This window comes from Lethenteron reissneri, chromosome 67 (assembly GCF_015708825.2).
Source record: "Lethenteron reissneri isolate LAM-NWPU_2019-01 chromosome 67, ASM1570882v1, whole genome shotgun sequence".
NCBI classification, from domain to species: Eukaryota; Metazoa; Chordata; class Hyperoartia; order Petromyzontiformes; family Petromyzontidae; genus Lethenteron; species Lethenteron reissneri.
This window is the reverse complement of record NC_083845.1, coordinates 7,161,559-7,176,558: the sequence shown is the minus strand read 5'-3', so window position 1 is coordinate 7,176,558 and position 15,000 is coordinate 7,161,559. Positions and strand designations below refer to the sequence as shown.

The window sequence follows — 15,000 nt, the reverse complement described above, 5'->3', positions numbered from 1 at the left end:
GATTCACTATCAAATACACTTTCAAACACACTATCAAATTCACTATCAGATTCACTATCAGATTCACTATCAAATACACTTTCAAACACACTATCAAATTCACTATCGGATACGCTATCAGATTCACTATCAAATACACTTTCAAACACACTATCAAATTCACTATCGGATACGCTATCAGATTCACTATCAAATACACTATCAAACACACTATCAAATTCACTATCGGATACGCTATCAGATTCACTATCAAATACACTTTCAAACACACTATCAGATTCGCTATCGGATACGCTATCAGATTCACTATCAAATACACTTTCAAACACACTATCAGATTCACTATCGGATACGCTATCAGATTCACTATCAAATACACTTTCAAACACACTATCAAATTCACTATCGGATACGCTATCAGATTCACTATCAAATACACTTTCAAACACACTATCAAATTCACTATCGGATACGCTATCAGATTCACTATCAAATACACTATCAAACACACTATCAGATTCACTATCGGATACGCTATCAGATTCACTATCAAATACACTTTCAAACACACTATCAAATTCACTATCAGATTCACTATCAGATTCACTATCAAATACACTTTCAAACACACTATCAAATTCACTATCGGATACGCTATCAGATTCACTATCAAATACACTTTCAAACACACTATCAAATTCACTATCGGATACGCTATCAGATTCACTATCAAATACACTATCAAACACACTATCAAATTCACTATCGGATACGCTATCAGATTCACTATCAAATACACTTTCAAACACACTATCAGATTCGCTATCGGATACGCTATCAGATTCACTATCAAATACACTTTCAAACACACTATCAGATTCACTATCGGATACGCTATCAGATTCACTATGAGTGCCATACTCTTTGCTCACCCCACACCCCGCCCGCCCCCGTTGGCTGTGCGCGCCGGCAGGCAAGTCGGCGCTGCACTGGGCTGCTGCCGTGAACAACGTCGAGGCGACGCTCATTCTGCTCAAGAATGGCGCCAACAAGGACATGCAGGACTGCAAGGTGAGTCGCCTCACTACCCCCACCCCACCCCACCCCCCGGCTCTCGCAAATGATAGGTCCACAAAGTGGCTCACCGTCATCATCATCGTCGCGCGGAAATGTATACCAGCAGCCAGATGCTCTGAACGCGTGACGTTGATTCTAAATGTGGACGTGAAAAAGCGGAGAAGCCGGAGAAAAATCCACGCGACCACGGGGAGAGAGAGAGAGATACCGCAAACTCCAAATATACAGCAGCAGGCGTCAGGGTGGGAATCGAACCCACCACCTCCTGTACACCAGGCGAGGTAGTCAACATCTCGCCTATCGCTCCACAGGAGGAGACGCCCCTCTTCCTGGCGGCACGGGAGGGCAGCTTCGAGGCGGCGCGCCTCCTGCTGGAGCACCACGCCAACCGCGAGATCACCGACCACCTGGACCGGCTGCCTCGTGACATCGCCCAGGAGCGGCACCACCACGACATCGTCCGTCTGCTCGACGACTTCACCGGCGCCGCCGCCGCTGCCGCCGCCGCCGCGGCCGCCGCCGCCGCCCACATGCGCAGCCCGGGCCTCATGGTCGGGAGCGGCCAGGGCCCGCTCGGTTCGCCGTCGTCGGCGGCGCAGATGTGCGGCGGGGGTGGGGCGGCCATGGGCATGGCTATGGGAATGGGCCTCGGCTTCCTGCCCATGAAGCAGCAGATGCAGCAGCAGCAGCAGACGCCGCAGGGGAAGAAGGCACGGAGGCCGAGCAGCAGCAAAGGGGGGACGCCCAGCGGCAAGGACGGCAAGGGCAAGAAGCTGAAAGGTATAACGGCGGTGGTGGTGATGGTGGTGGTGAGGTTTAGTGATCGTGACGGCGGGTGGTGATTGATCGTGGTGGCGGGTGGTGATTGGTGGTGGTGGGGTTTAGTGATCATGGTGGCGGTGGTTTTGGTGATGGTGATGGTGGTTTTGGTGATGGTGGTGGTAGGGTTTAGTGATCGTGGTAGCGGTGGTTTTGGTGGTGGTGGTTTTGGTGGTGGCGTTAATAGAGGGGCAGAGGGGCAACGCTCACAACAACGAGCGTTGTCGCCGGGGCGGCTAAAACACAGCAAGTTGGCACAGGTGGTGCATCGGCCAATCGTCTCAGTTGGTCCACCGATGGCACCTGGGTCTGTCCCGTGACCTGCCAGCGGGCATTTGACACTTCACGTGGCCTCAAAGTGCGCATAGCCCGGCACAAGCGACGTGGTGACATCAACCGCCTCTTAGTGGCGAATGACGGTTGTTGTGTCTATGGTGACCAGTTGTAGTTGTGGGTGTGGTAGTGATGGCGGTTGTGGTGGTGGTAATGGCGGTTGTGGTGGTGGTGGTGGTAATGGCGGTTGTGGTGGTGGTGGTAATGGCGGTTGTGGTGGTGGTGGTGATGTTCTCTGGTCTGACACTGGTCGAGAGGCTTCGCCATAAAGAAGGCTGCCGATGTCAATCAGTTTCAAAGACGATGCACCACATGTTAGTATCAGAGGCCATGTTTGTGTTTGCATGTTCAACAGAAGGACTGTGCGTGTGGGTTCCTTGCAAAAGGTTTCTATTTGGCGTTTGAACATCTCAACGGCTGTTTTATTGCCTAAAAGGGTAAAAAAACACCTGTTATTCTATTTTCAGTCTTTGACACTGGGCACAAAAAAGGAGGTCCCATTTCAGAGCCACATCCACGACACTCCACTCCACTCCACTCACCGCTCCCCCCACCCTCCCCTCCCCGGCTCCTCTCCGCCCGGCAGGGAAACCGGACGGCAAATCGCGCCCGCTGGTCTCTCTGGACGGCGTGCTGAGCCCTCCCCTCGAGTCGCTCGAGTCTCCCGCCGCCTCCTACTCGTCGGACAACATGTCGCCCCCGCTGCTCACGCCGCCAGCCCTGCTGCACTCCTCGCCGCAGCAGCAGCTGCACGGCGCCGGCGCCGTCCTCCTGGCGGACGGCGGAGCCGGCGCGTCGCTCTACGACGGCCCGCGTCTCTCGCACCCGCCGCTCGGCCACCACCTCCACCTGCAGCACCAGCAGCAGCAGCAGTTGTTGCTGCAGGGCGCCGGCGCGGGGTACGACGGCATGGGGGGCGTGGGTGGCGGCGATTGGCTGAGCACCGTCCCTTCGATCGCCATGCAGCAGCAGCAGCACCTGCAGCATCACCACCTGCAGCAGCAGCAGCAACAGCAGCAGCAGCACATGTTTGCACAGGCGACGGTCATTCCTGGTATGGCTGCGCGATCCGCTCCGAGCCTGCAGCGCATGCGTTCCATTCCCGGCACCGGCATCGCCATGATGCCTTGCCAGCAGGTCGGCCTGCAACAGCAGCAGCAACAGCAACAGCAGCAGCTGCAACAGCAGCAGCAGCAGCAACAGCAGCAGCAGCAGCACCTCCAGCCGGTGGTGCAGCAACAGCACCAGATTCAGCTGCAGCACCAGATGCACATGCACCAGCGGCAGCTGCAGTCGATGCAGCAGCAGCAACAGCAGCTGCAGCAGCAGATGGTGGCGCAGCAGCACCACCTGCAGGTGCTGCAGCGGCAACACAGCAGCCTGAGCACCGGCGGCAGCAACGGCGGCAACAACGGCGGCAACAACGGCGGCAACATCGGCGCCGGCGGTAACTTTTGCAAGACGGAGCCCAGCCTCATGCAACCGCATATGGGGCCCGACGCGGTCCTGTCGGCGGTGCCGGGGGCGGCCGGCGTTGGCACCGGCGGCGGCGGATCGATGGTGGACAAGTACCCAACTCCGCCGTCCCAGCACAGCTACGGGGGATCTCCGCACGACGCCGGCATCGGAGGTGGCTCCGGCGCGACCGGCGGCAACGGCGGCGGCAACGCGGGCGGAGGAGGAGGTGGAGGTTTGGCGTCGGCGCTCGGTTTTGCCGATCTCGCCTACCTCACGCCGTCGCCGGACTCGCCGGAGGCGTGGTCGAGTTCCTCGCCCCGCTCCGCGTCCGATTGGTCGGAGGGGATCCAGAGCCCGCCCACCGAGCCAATGGGCATGGTCGGAGGGGCGGCCGCCGCCATCATGACCTAGCGGGGGGGGGGGGGGGGGGGGGGGGCAAGGCCCCGACGCCCGGCACCTGTAGGTGGAGGGGGCGGTACAGGAAGTAGGTTGTTGTTGTGTGGAGGTGGGGGGGGGTTGTTGGGCCCGGCTGGGATGGTGACAGGGGTGGTGGGAAGGGGCCACCTGCCATCATGACTTGCTGCCAGCCGGGGGGGAGTGCTCTGCTCTGATAGGCTGTCGGCAGTACGGAAAGTAGGTTGGGTTTTTTTTTTTAGTATTTTCTCCACGCACCCATCTGTGCAGTGGGGTTTCCTCGCTGATGGGTGGCCCATCTTATCGTCTTGACCTAAACAACATCTGGCCAGTACGGAACATAGGCGGTGGATGATTATTACTACGGCTGCGTGCTCGAGTATAATGTTGGGGTTCTCTACGGTTGCCTACGCGCGCGAAGCCGTAGCCGCCCGCCCGCCTCCACGGCGGAATTCGTTGCACAAACATTCGCAGCGTCCTCCCGAGAAGAAGAGTCCTCGAGACTCTGCGAGGCTCTCATCCCCGGCTGAATAAAAGGACGTAATTTGTTTTTTAAGCAACGTGTGATCGCCTACGCGACGCGACGAGGGTTCGCAAGCTTTGACCCCAACCGCAACGCAACTCCTCGCCGATGGGCGGTCGACAACCTCTCCTGCCACGTCCGTCACGGCAACCCCTCGGTTGACATCCGGACCTCCGTCACGACACCCTCCCCCCCCGACCAACGTCGGTCGGCCGTGGTCACTCCACTGCTGGATCAAGGGGCCCCAGGATGCGTTCTCGGTCCGCGCGCGCGCTAAATAACGAGATGGTTCCATAACCCGCGGCACGGTGTCGCGCGTACGTACAAACAAACGCGTTGACGCACGCCTGTCCTGAACGCTGTGGTCTTAAGCCCGATGTTGCCTTGCGGCAGTTTGGTCCACGGCTGGTGGTCGCCCCCCCGCCCAACGCCTTTCGACGGTGAGCGGTGGGGGGGGGGGTGGAAAAAAATGAAACTACATTCCTGTGACGCCTCCTAAAACCCTTTGTCTTAAACAGCAAGCGGAGAACTCCTGCGCTGAGGAATTAGATTGGCAAAGGCGCAGGCCTGCAAGTGCTTTGCCCTCGAGCCACTGCTGGCGGGGAAAGTGCCGCCAGTTATGAGGGAGTTCTAAAGGGGGGGGGGACCCCCCTCATCTCTCGAGGGCGTTTTGGTTGCCTCTTTGTTGGCCAGGCAATGGGTGGGGGGGGGGGGTGGGGGGGGGGGGGTTACCCACACACCATTCCGTTGACCTGCCAAATCTAAACGATTCTTTTAAAATGTATTTCTTGTTATTTTTTTTAACCAGCTAAAGAAGGCCCCACTGAGCTCTCTACGTAGCTGTTTTACAGAAGCCGCCCTGGCCAAATGGGGAGCTCAACCATGTGGCCGGTCGTCGTCGTCATCGTCGTCGTGTGTAAATGTATTGCAGCGGCCACGTACTCTGAACCCGCGTGACGTTGATTATAAATGTGGAGGGGGGAAAGAACACCGGAGGAGCCGGAGAAAAAAAAAATCCACGCGACCACGGAGAGAGACACGCAAACTCCAAATATACATCAGCAGCAGGCGTCAGGGTCTGGATCGAACTCGCGACCTCCTGTAGACCAGGCGAGGTAGTTAACATCTCCTCGCCACCGTGATGACGATGACGAGAGACGCAAACTCCAAATATACAGCAGCAGGCGTCAGGGTCTGGATAGAACTCGCGACCTCCTGCGTACCAGGCGAGGTCGTTAACATCTCCTAGCCATCGTGGCACAGTGAACCCATGGTGGGTGGTGGGGGATTTAAGAAACTAGGCACCGTTGATTCAACTGCCCGGCCCAGATCACGGAATCGAACCTGTGTTTTAAGTATACGCGCGTGCACCGCTAATTACCGACGTCTCGGCTATACGAATTATGCAGTACGTGCAGTGTAATGTCTTAATGCCTCCTTATGTGAACTCACGAAAACATTGACGGTGTGCGTGTGCGTTGTCAAACATCGGGTTGCGATGCACGGACGTAAGATATATTTGTTGCTGTTTCGAAGACTTTTTGGGGGGTGAAAACAGATTTGCTCAATAGTGACCCGATTGTAAACTTCACACATTTTATTTTGATTTCTTTCTTACAAGGGGTATTTGACCACACTTTGCTTCGTTTCTCAGTGCTGGTCTGCGAGATGGTCAGAGGGTTAAGGGGTGGGGGGGGGCCATAGATGCCGTGGCGTAGTACGGTCCAACAACGCATCGTTTGCGCCGACGGCATTTTAACGCAGCTGCCTTGCCAGTGGCAGCGCCAAACAAACGACTCACATTCGTCAATAACAACGCCTTGAAGATAAAGTATACTTAAGAATAGGCGACGTTTCAGGCACCACCGGGCCTTCTTAATGACTCATCACTGAAGAAGAGCCATTGCCCGAAACGTCGTCTGTTAACGTTGTTCCTTTTAGGCTGCGCGGTGTCACTGGGGAAATGGTTTTGAGCGTTTTGTTGTACTTGAGAAGCCCTCTTAACCACGGCAATCGGTTCCACGAAAGCGTCCGTGAAGCGATTTGCTCGTTAAGCGAGTCTAAGAAACGCACGTTCAAGGCTCAGTTCATTCGGATGCCATCGAAAGTTTACCCGCCCCCCCCCCTCCTTTTTCACCAAAAAAAAACGTACTTTATAACATTTAAACGATGGATATGAATGCATAAAGACACTAACAGCATTGTAAACGCATGATATTAAAAGAAACGTGTTTACTAAGCGAACACACACAGCTCTATGGAGGCCTGTCATTAAGCGATGAGTCGTTAAGAGGGGTTCCCATGTACTCTAAAACGCTCACACGGGCAACGTAATCTCATAAAGGCGAACTGGAATTTAATAAATGACCTTGTTTTTTTAAAGAAATTGAAAAATCACGACTTAAAAAAAAGACGATCTATTTTTATAACTCAAAGCGAGCGTGGCTGGGCTGAGCCCTATAGACAAGCTTCCATGTACCCCGCTATTTACACCTCCACACACACACCTCCCCCCCCCCCCCCCCCATCTCATATCTTTAAATGAATTAAGTTGAAACATCTAATCTCGTTCAATGCTACGCAGTACAATGTTGCATATCCGCCTCGCTGGGGATTTCAGGTACAGGGACTACCGCTACTTACGAACGAGTTAGATTCCAGAGGTCTGTTCGTAAGTCGATTTGTTCATAAGTCCAACTTTACTTTCGGCGATTCCAAACGTGTTGTACGGCGTGTACACTAAACACGGGGGGATGGCTTTAAAAGTTGTATAATCTCCTGTAGATGCCACTGGTTCTTCACGTTCTGCAGAAGTAGATGCCACTGGTTCTTCACTTTCTGCAGATGTAGATGCCACTGGTTCTTCACGTTCTGCAGATGTAGATGCCACTGGTTCTTCACGTTCTGCAGATGTAGATGCCACCGGTTCTTCACGTTCTGTAGATGTAGATGCCACTGGTTCTTCACGTTCTGTAGATGTAGATGCCACTGGTTCTTCACGTTCTGCAGATGTAGATGCCACCGGTTCTTCACGTTCTGCAGATGTAGATGCCACTGGTTCTTCACGTTCTGCAGATGTAGATGCCACTGGTTCTTCACGTTCTGTAGATGTAGATGCCACTAGTTCTTCACTTTCTGCAGATGTAGATGCCACTGGTTCTTCACGTTCTGCAGATGTAGATGCCACTGGTTCTTCACGTTCTGCAGATGTAGATGCCACTGGTTCTTCACTTTCTGCAGATGTAGATGCCACCGGTTCTTCACGTTCTGTAGATGTAGATGCCACTGGTTCTTCACGTTCTGCAGATGTAGATGCCACTGGTTCTTCACGTTCTGCAGATGTAGATGCCACTGGTTCTTCACGTTCTGTAGATGTAGATGCCACTGGTTCTTCACGTTCTGCAGATGTAGATGCCACTGGTTCTTCACGTTCTGTAGATGTAGATGCCACTGGTTCTTCACGTTCTGCAGATGTAGATGCCACTGGTTCTTCACGTTCTGCAGATGTAGATGCCACTGGTTCTTCACTTTCTGCAGATGTAGATGCCACCGGTTCTTCACGTTCTGCAGATGTAGATGCCACTGGTTCTTCACGTTCTGCAGATGTAGATGCCACTGGTTCTTCACGTTCTGCAGATGTAGATGCCACTGGTTCTTCACGTTCTGTAGATGTAGATGCCACTGGTTCTTCACGTTCTGCAGATGTAGATGCCACTGGTTCTTCACGTTCTGTAGATGTAGATGCCACTGGTTCTTCACGTTCTGCAGATGTAGATGCCACTGGTTCTTCACGTTCTGCAGATGTAGATGCCACTGGTTCTTCATGTTCTGCAGATGTAGATGCCACCACCGCCATCTATTGCACGGCGGTTGAACTCGCGACCCTCGGTCCAAACGGGCAACTGGACATACGGACCGGTTTTGTTCGTGTCTCCGAAAGTTCACGAGTCGAAAGTTCGTAAGTGGAGAGAGAGTCCCTGTCTAAGCGGATGTGTAACCCGGTTGGATGTACGAACACATTTAATAAAGTGGACAAGTCATTCGGTGACGTTGCTACTGCTGCTGCTGCCCCTGAGCGCAAGCAATGAGCACGGTTCACAATTGCGACTCCTTTTTAACACTGCTGAGTGGGGCCTTAAAAGACAACAGCGATCCACTTAGCACATCCTTAGACACGAGGCGACGTTTAGAGCGGTGTACCTTGTCCGTGGCTCAAGGAATTGACATTGTCACCCCCCCCCCCCCCCCTCGGAGGGAGGGCGGTTATCCGATCGGGGCGGATACGCGACGTTCCGTACCAGCACGCTCCGCCGCTGAGGGTTTACTTTTTACGTCTGTCTTTCACATCGGCAAGAGCCGGAATTTTTGCTTTTTAAACTTGTTCATTCCGGATTTTCTTTTTTTCGTTTGTTACTTTTTTTTAGCTTTTTTTAAATATAAATCACGCTCACCAGGCACTCTTCAATGATATTATTTATAATCTATTTAAAAAAAGTGATGGGTTCTTTTTGTTTTAACCGACTTGGTGTTAAGGGTTTATATTACGCCGTTTTCGTTTCACGTTATAGCACACACGATACACAACACCTTAAGTTTCCACGTCGTAGATTTTAGTTCACTGCCCTCGTTTTTTTATAAATAATTTATACCGTGTGTGTGTTTTTTATACCGTCGGTTCGTCTAGACAGTTGAGCTTTATAGCGACAAAATGTGATTAATATTTCCGATAGTACGGTCGGCTAGAGTGTACAATACGTTTTAAAGACATTATTTACAATGACGTGAGGTTGGGAGGGGGATCATGTCTGAGGTTCAAAGTTCATTGATTAGGTGTAGCCCTGTGAGCCATTCGGCTCTTGAATCAGGTGCAACCGCAACAAACAAAAAACATGAACAAGAAAACATCTTAAAGTGACCGAGTGCAAACAGAAAATCCAAGAAAAGACCGCAAAATATTGCAGAAAAAAATCACCGTACACCAACCCTGTGCAAATATCCCAGTGGGATGCAAGTCGGGGGGGGGGGGGGAGAGCCCCCCTCCGTGTGTTTGGCATGTTACCACGTGTGTACGCCTAACGATGAACTCAGTCACAGGATTTGCCTTTGATGGAATCTCGAAGTGATTACCGAGGCGAATTGGAACGCCGTGGGAAGTCGAGGTGCACGCCACGCCGTTTGCTCGACCGCCTTTCGTGTTGTCATCATTAATTTTGTTATTATTTGACGTTTTTAAAATGCCGGTCATCGTCACACGGGGGTCTGCTCAACGTTGGCACGCAGCCGTTTGCCGGGGACACTTCGATGCCAGAATCCCAACGCGGTTGTCACTGCAACGTGGCAACGTGGCAACGCCAGGCTTGATGGTGAAACCCTCGATCGTTTGGTGACATTGCAGGTGGTGCAAAAGCACAATTAACAAAACGAAAATCGCATCTGTCAATCAACGGCGGCCTGGAAAATTTAAAAAAACACTAAAATAAAAAGAGGCGATGCTGTTGCTGCTCTTCACAGCGCACGCAGAGGGGTGGAGTGGATAAGAGTCGGAGGACGTCAATTTCTGCCACATGGGGGGGGGGACCAATTTAATTTCCCATGGCACAAAGCGCCGCCTCTCAAACTCTTCTCCGCTGGCTCTGTGGCCTCTGTGTGCCCTGACGAAGGGCAGCCGCCCGAAACGTCGCCAATTATAAAACTATTTTAAAATGTTTTTTTTCAGGCTCCCGCTGTTATTGGCTGGAATGCGAGGGTTCGTGTGGTGCCACGTCTTTGCCGCGTGTCAACGTTTGCAATGGTTAACGTGGCCATCGCCAGGAGAAAAATGTGTTCAATACGGACAAAACAACGCGTCTTTGTGTTTCTCCCTCGTGATGGGAATTTGTGGTATAAACGCTAAGAGTTATAAGGAGCACGGGTTGACCAAATGTGTGTGTGATAAGGTCGGGCACTGATAAGGGGTTGACAGGTTTATGGTGGTGGTGGTGGTGTAGCTCTTCCTCCTGGCTACAATTGATTTCGTGACCAATATCAGTGCATTATTGCGATACACGTTTGGGTACGACCTAAGGCACGCTCTGCCCTCTTAGGTCGCTATACGCCGGGTGTTTTTCTTACTGCTCCAGCTCATGGACGTGGTTATCGTGACGGTTCGCTCAAAACAAAAGGCGTTCGCTCGTGTCTTGAGTAACAGTGTGGCGTTGGTGTCAATACGGTTTTTTAGAAAATACATACGCGGAACAACATCAAGAAACCATCCGCTACATTGCAAAACTAAACTGAATGTGTACACGATTGTTATTGTGATTTGTGCCATTGGTGCAAGACGTCCGAATTATGCCTTACGATGATGTTCATCGACCGTGTGCCAACCGCTGTAACCGCCGTTGGGGATTGTTAATTTGCTTCTAATACCATGGAGGTGATCGTTTTTAAATGGCTCGGTTAACAGCCACTGCCAGCAATAGGCCTCTCTACTTGCAACCAAACCACCGAGTTGTGCCTGAACCTCAATAATCATGGAATTCACGGGAACACATCAACGTAGAACACACCACACACCCTCCCTGCAGAACAGAAAGGCTTTGAGTAAATAATTTTGATTTTACCAGCAACGCCGGTAGCCTGCATTGAACATTTCAATACCGTGGAGGCAATGAGGATTGCAGACTGAATTGTTAATCTGGGCTGCTACACACAAATTAAATTACATCAAGGTAGGCCGAACCAAAGCAGCTTTGGCCATGTGATAAGTTTGGACCAATCGCGTGAAGCTTGGGACTTTAAAGGTCCCCTGGGGGTTAATGGCGAGCAAAGGGCTTTGCGACTAATTTCCATTGGCAGTTGCGATTTAAAGTGATGGAAATTCCACATTCCTATGCTGGTTGGGGAGGACCAGTTTTATGTGCGTGTGTGTGTGTCGAGCTACTTTAGCACCCACCGTCGGTAGCCAACCGTGTGAAATCGGAGTTGCAGTGAGAGTCTGGGGCAGTGAATTTATGGGTAATGTTGAGTGGGGCAGTGAGTCTATGGGTAGCGAGTCTATGGGGCAGTGAGTTTATGGGTAGTGAGTCTATGGGTAATGTTGAGTGGGGCAGTGAGTCTATGGTTAGCAAGTCTACGGTGCAGTGAGTGTATGAGCAGTGAGTCTGGGGCAGTGAGTCTATGGGTAGCGAGTCTATGGGGCAGTGAGTTTATGGCTAGTGAGTCTATGGGGTAGTGAGTCTATGGGTAATGTTGAGTGGGGCAGTGAGTCTATGGGTAGCGAGTCTATGGGGCAGTGAGTTTATGGCTAGTGAGTCTATGGGGTAGTGAGTCTATGGGTAATGTTGAGTGGGGCAGTGAGTCTATGGGGCGTGAGTCTATGGGGCAGTAAGTCTATGGGTAGCGAGTCTATGGGGCAGTGAGTCTATGGGTAATGTTGAGTGGGGCAGTGAGTCTATGGGGTAGCGAGTCTATGGGGTAGTGAGTCTATGGGTAATGTTGAGTGGGGCAGTGAGTCTATGGGTAGCGAGTCTATGGGGTAGTGAGTCTATGGGTAGCGAGTCTATGGGTAGCGAGTCTATGGGTAGCGAGTCTATGGGGTAGTGAGTCTATGGGTAATGTTGAGTGGGGCAGCGAGTCTATGGGGCAGCGAGTCTATGGGGTAGTGAGTCTATGGGTAATGTTGAGTGGGGCAGTGAGTCTATGGGGCAGCGAGTCTATGGGGCAGCGAGTCTATGGGGCAGTGAGTCTATGGGTAGCGAGTCTATGGGGCAGCGAGTCTATGGGGCAGCGAGTCTATGGGGCAGCGAGTCTATGGGGCAGCGAGTCTATGGGGCAGCGAGTCTATGGGTAGCGAGTCTATGGGGCAGCGAGTCTATGGGGCAGCGAGTCTATGGGGCAGCGAGTCTATGGGTAGCGAGTCTATGGGGCAGCGAGTCTATGGGGCAGTGAGTCTATGGGTAATGTTGAGTGGGGCAGTGAGTCTATGGGGCAGCGAGTCTATGGGGCAGTGAGTCTATGGGCAGCGAGTCTATGGGTAGTTTTGACTCAACTTTAGTGACTGCAGGAATTCATATTCCTTTGGTTATTTCGGTAAAGTCACGTAGAAAAAATAATGTGAATAATATAAATGAAAACCACGACGTTTCGATCGCAACACAAGCTGTCGTCATCAGGAAAACGGCTTGGTGTTGCGATAGAAACGTCGGTTTATATTTTTTCATTATTTTTTTTTATCTGCGTGACTTTACCGAAAGAACCAAATAAAAAAATGGGTAGTGTTGAAACTATGGGCGGCAGCGTTCAGTGTGGGCAGTGTTGAGTATGGGTCGTGTTGACGTCATGTGCAGTGTTAATCTAATGGGCACGAGAGGTTTGTAGCTGCCAACGCTATAATCGGAGGTGTGGGGTGGGTGGACATCGACACCGACGTTTTTGAAATTGAAGAATTTGCCTTGGGCTCGTAATAATTGTTACAAGGTAGACAGACGGTCAATTAAACCGTGTTCCGTGCCGAATTAAAAACAAAATCAGCTCCAAGCATAAAATGTTTTTTTTAAGTGTATATATAATACAAAGCATATAAAAAAACGTTAAAAAATAAGCATTTTTTTTTTACGATGTACTTTTCAAATATTTGCAGTTTTATTTTTAAGAGGAAAAGAAAATGCAAAAAATTAATGCCAGTTGCCTTGGTGGGTGTGTTGTTTTGTTACCACGATGTTTGAGATGTAGAGCTAGTTTTGTTATCGTTTTCTAACACTGTTAGACCGTGTACGCTTGCAACTTGCCTCCTGTACAACGAGCTTGCTTTATTAATAAAGTGATCAGTTAACACGAGCCTCTCCCACGCCGTCAATCTTCCTCACCCCACCATCAACATCCACTGCTGGATCACACAGCCCTCCCGAGTCGTCAGAAGATTAAGCGAGTTTCTCCCCATGAGCAGCATGGGGGGGGGGGGGGGGGGCTCCTCTGTCCACAGCGCCAAAGCCAGTGTTGTTGGTGGAAATGCCACATTGTTATGGCAGGGAAAAGATCATCCGTGGGAAAACCACTTTACCGATTCAAAGTGTTACCCATTTCATCTGTACGCAAGTTGAACTTTTTGCACCGCACGGAAGCCAACCACCACCGTGCTAATTGGAGGTGCCCGGGAGAAGATACGCGCTTCAATCGAGATGGAGATTTCACTGGTAGGAACCTCCTGGTTACACCAGCCCACAGGGGATTAGTGTGTCCATCCGTCCGGCACTTACGATTGCAAGTTGTTGCGAGTCGGTGACTGCTTTAGTGTTAAAATATGGTGCTGTATTTATGGGATAGTGCGTTTATAATATCGTTTTATGTAGATATCCACATTTATTTATTTTTCTTCTGCAGTTTTGATTGAAAATGCATTATTTGATATCTCAAAAACCTGATGCGAGACAAAAACTGATGCCAGATTTGGAATCGGCACCCCAAAATTACCTTAAAACCGTTGGAATACCTTATGCCAGAAAGAGTGTGTTGACCAGTGTAATCGGAGTTTACACTGGTCAACACCAGTGTAAACTCCGATTACACTGGGGGGGGGGGGGGGGGGGGTGACACTTCGTATCCAGAGGTCACAACCAGGTACCCGATACCCGTACCCTATACCCGGCCGGGTACGGGTAGCCGGGTATCGGGTACCCGTTTGCGACCCTGGTGCGGCCGGGTACGGGTAGGCCGAGAGTCACTGGTGAGTAACCGTTTCACTCATTTCGGGTAGGGTACGGGTAGGGAATGGGAACCCGTACCTGGCCGGGTACGAGTAAGAGTACCCATTTGCGACCCTGGTGCGGCCGGATACGGGTACGGGTAAGGAATCAAAACCCGTTTGCGACCTCTGTTCGTGCATCACCAACGACAAAGAGGCCTGGGTTAGATTCCCCCCCCCCCCGCCCAACTCTGGTTCCCGTCTCTGTGGAGCATCTCTGCATTCCTGTCCATCCCCCCCAGACCCCCCCCCCCCCCCCTCCTGTTCTGCTACAGAGTTTTTCCTCCAGGTTCTCCAATTCTCCCAAGAGTTTAAACAAAAAAAATAGCAGCAACCGCCGAGTATTGGCCAACCTAATCCCAGGTGTTTAACAACGACAGTGACCTTTCAATTATCACACGCGCTCACACGCTTGCCAAGAGGACCCGCAACACAACTAGTCTTGAGACTCCGCAAGGCTTTAGCGGGTGAACAAGCGTAGACTTCGTCATGCGATGCTTGGGGGAAACCCCGCACCGTCACAATTTCACACAAGCAACACACCAAAAATCGCCAATTCCAACTCAAACTATTTATTTTATCTTAATTCCAGCACAAACAAAAAAAGACAGAAATCAACATATCTAAATTTGCGTTTAGACTGCAGAAATCTGAT

General features: G+C 51.4%; 1 protein-coding gene across 1 annotated transcript in view; it reads left to right on the top strand.

The window, feature by feature from the left end:
- Nucleotides 1–4,104, top strand: part of LOC133360143 (neurogenic locus notch homolog protein 1-like) — a 123,390-nt gene extending 119,286 nt beyond the window's left edge. Inside the window, exons 37-39 of the mRNA XM_061578729.1 lie at nt 974–1,071; nt 1,389–1,857; nt 2,816–4,104. Coding sequence (XP_061434713.1) covers nt 974–1,071; nt 1,389–1,857; nt 2,816–4,098 — 1,850 coding nt within the window. The 3' untranslated portion in view covers nt 4,099–4,104. The remainder of the gene's footprint in view (nt 1–973; nt 1,072–1,388; nt 1,858–2,815) is intronic.
- Nucleotides 4,105–15,000: the final 10,896 nt, after the last annotated feature.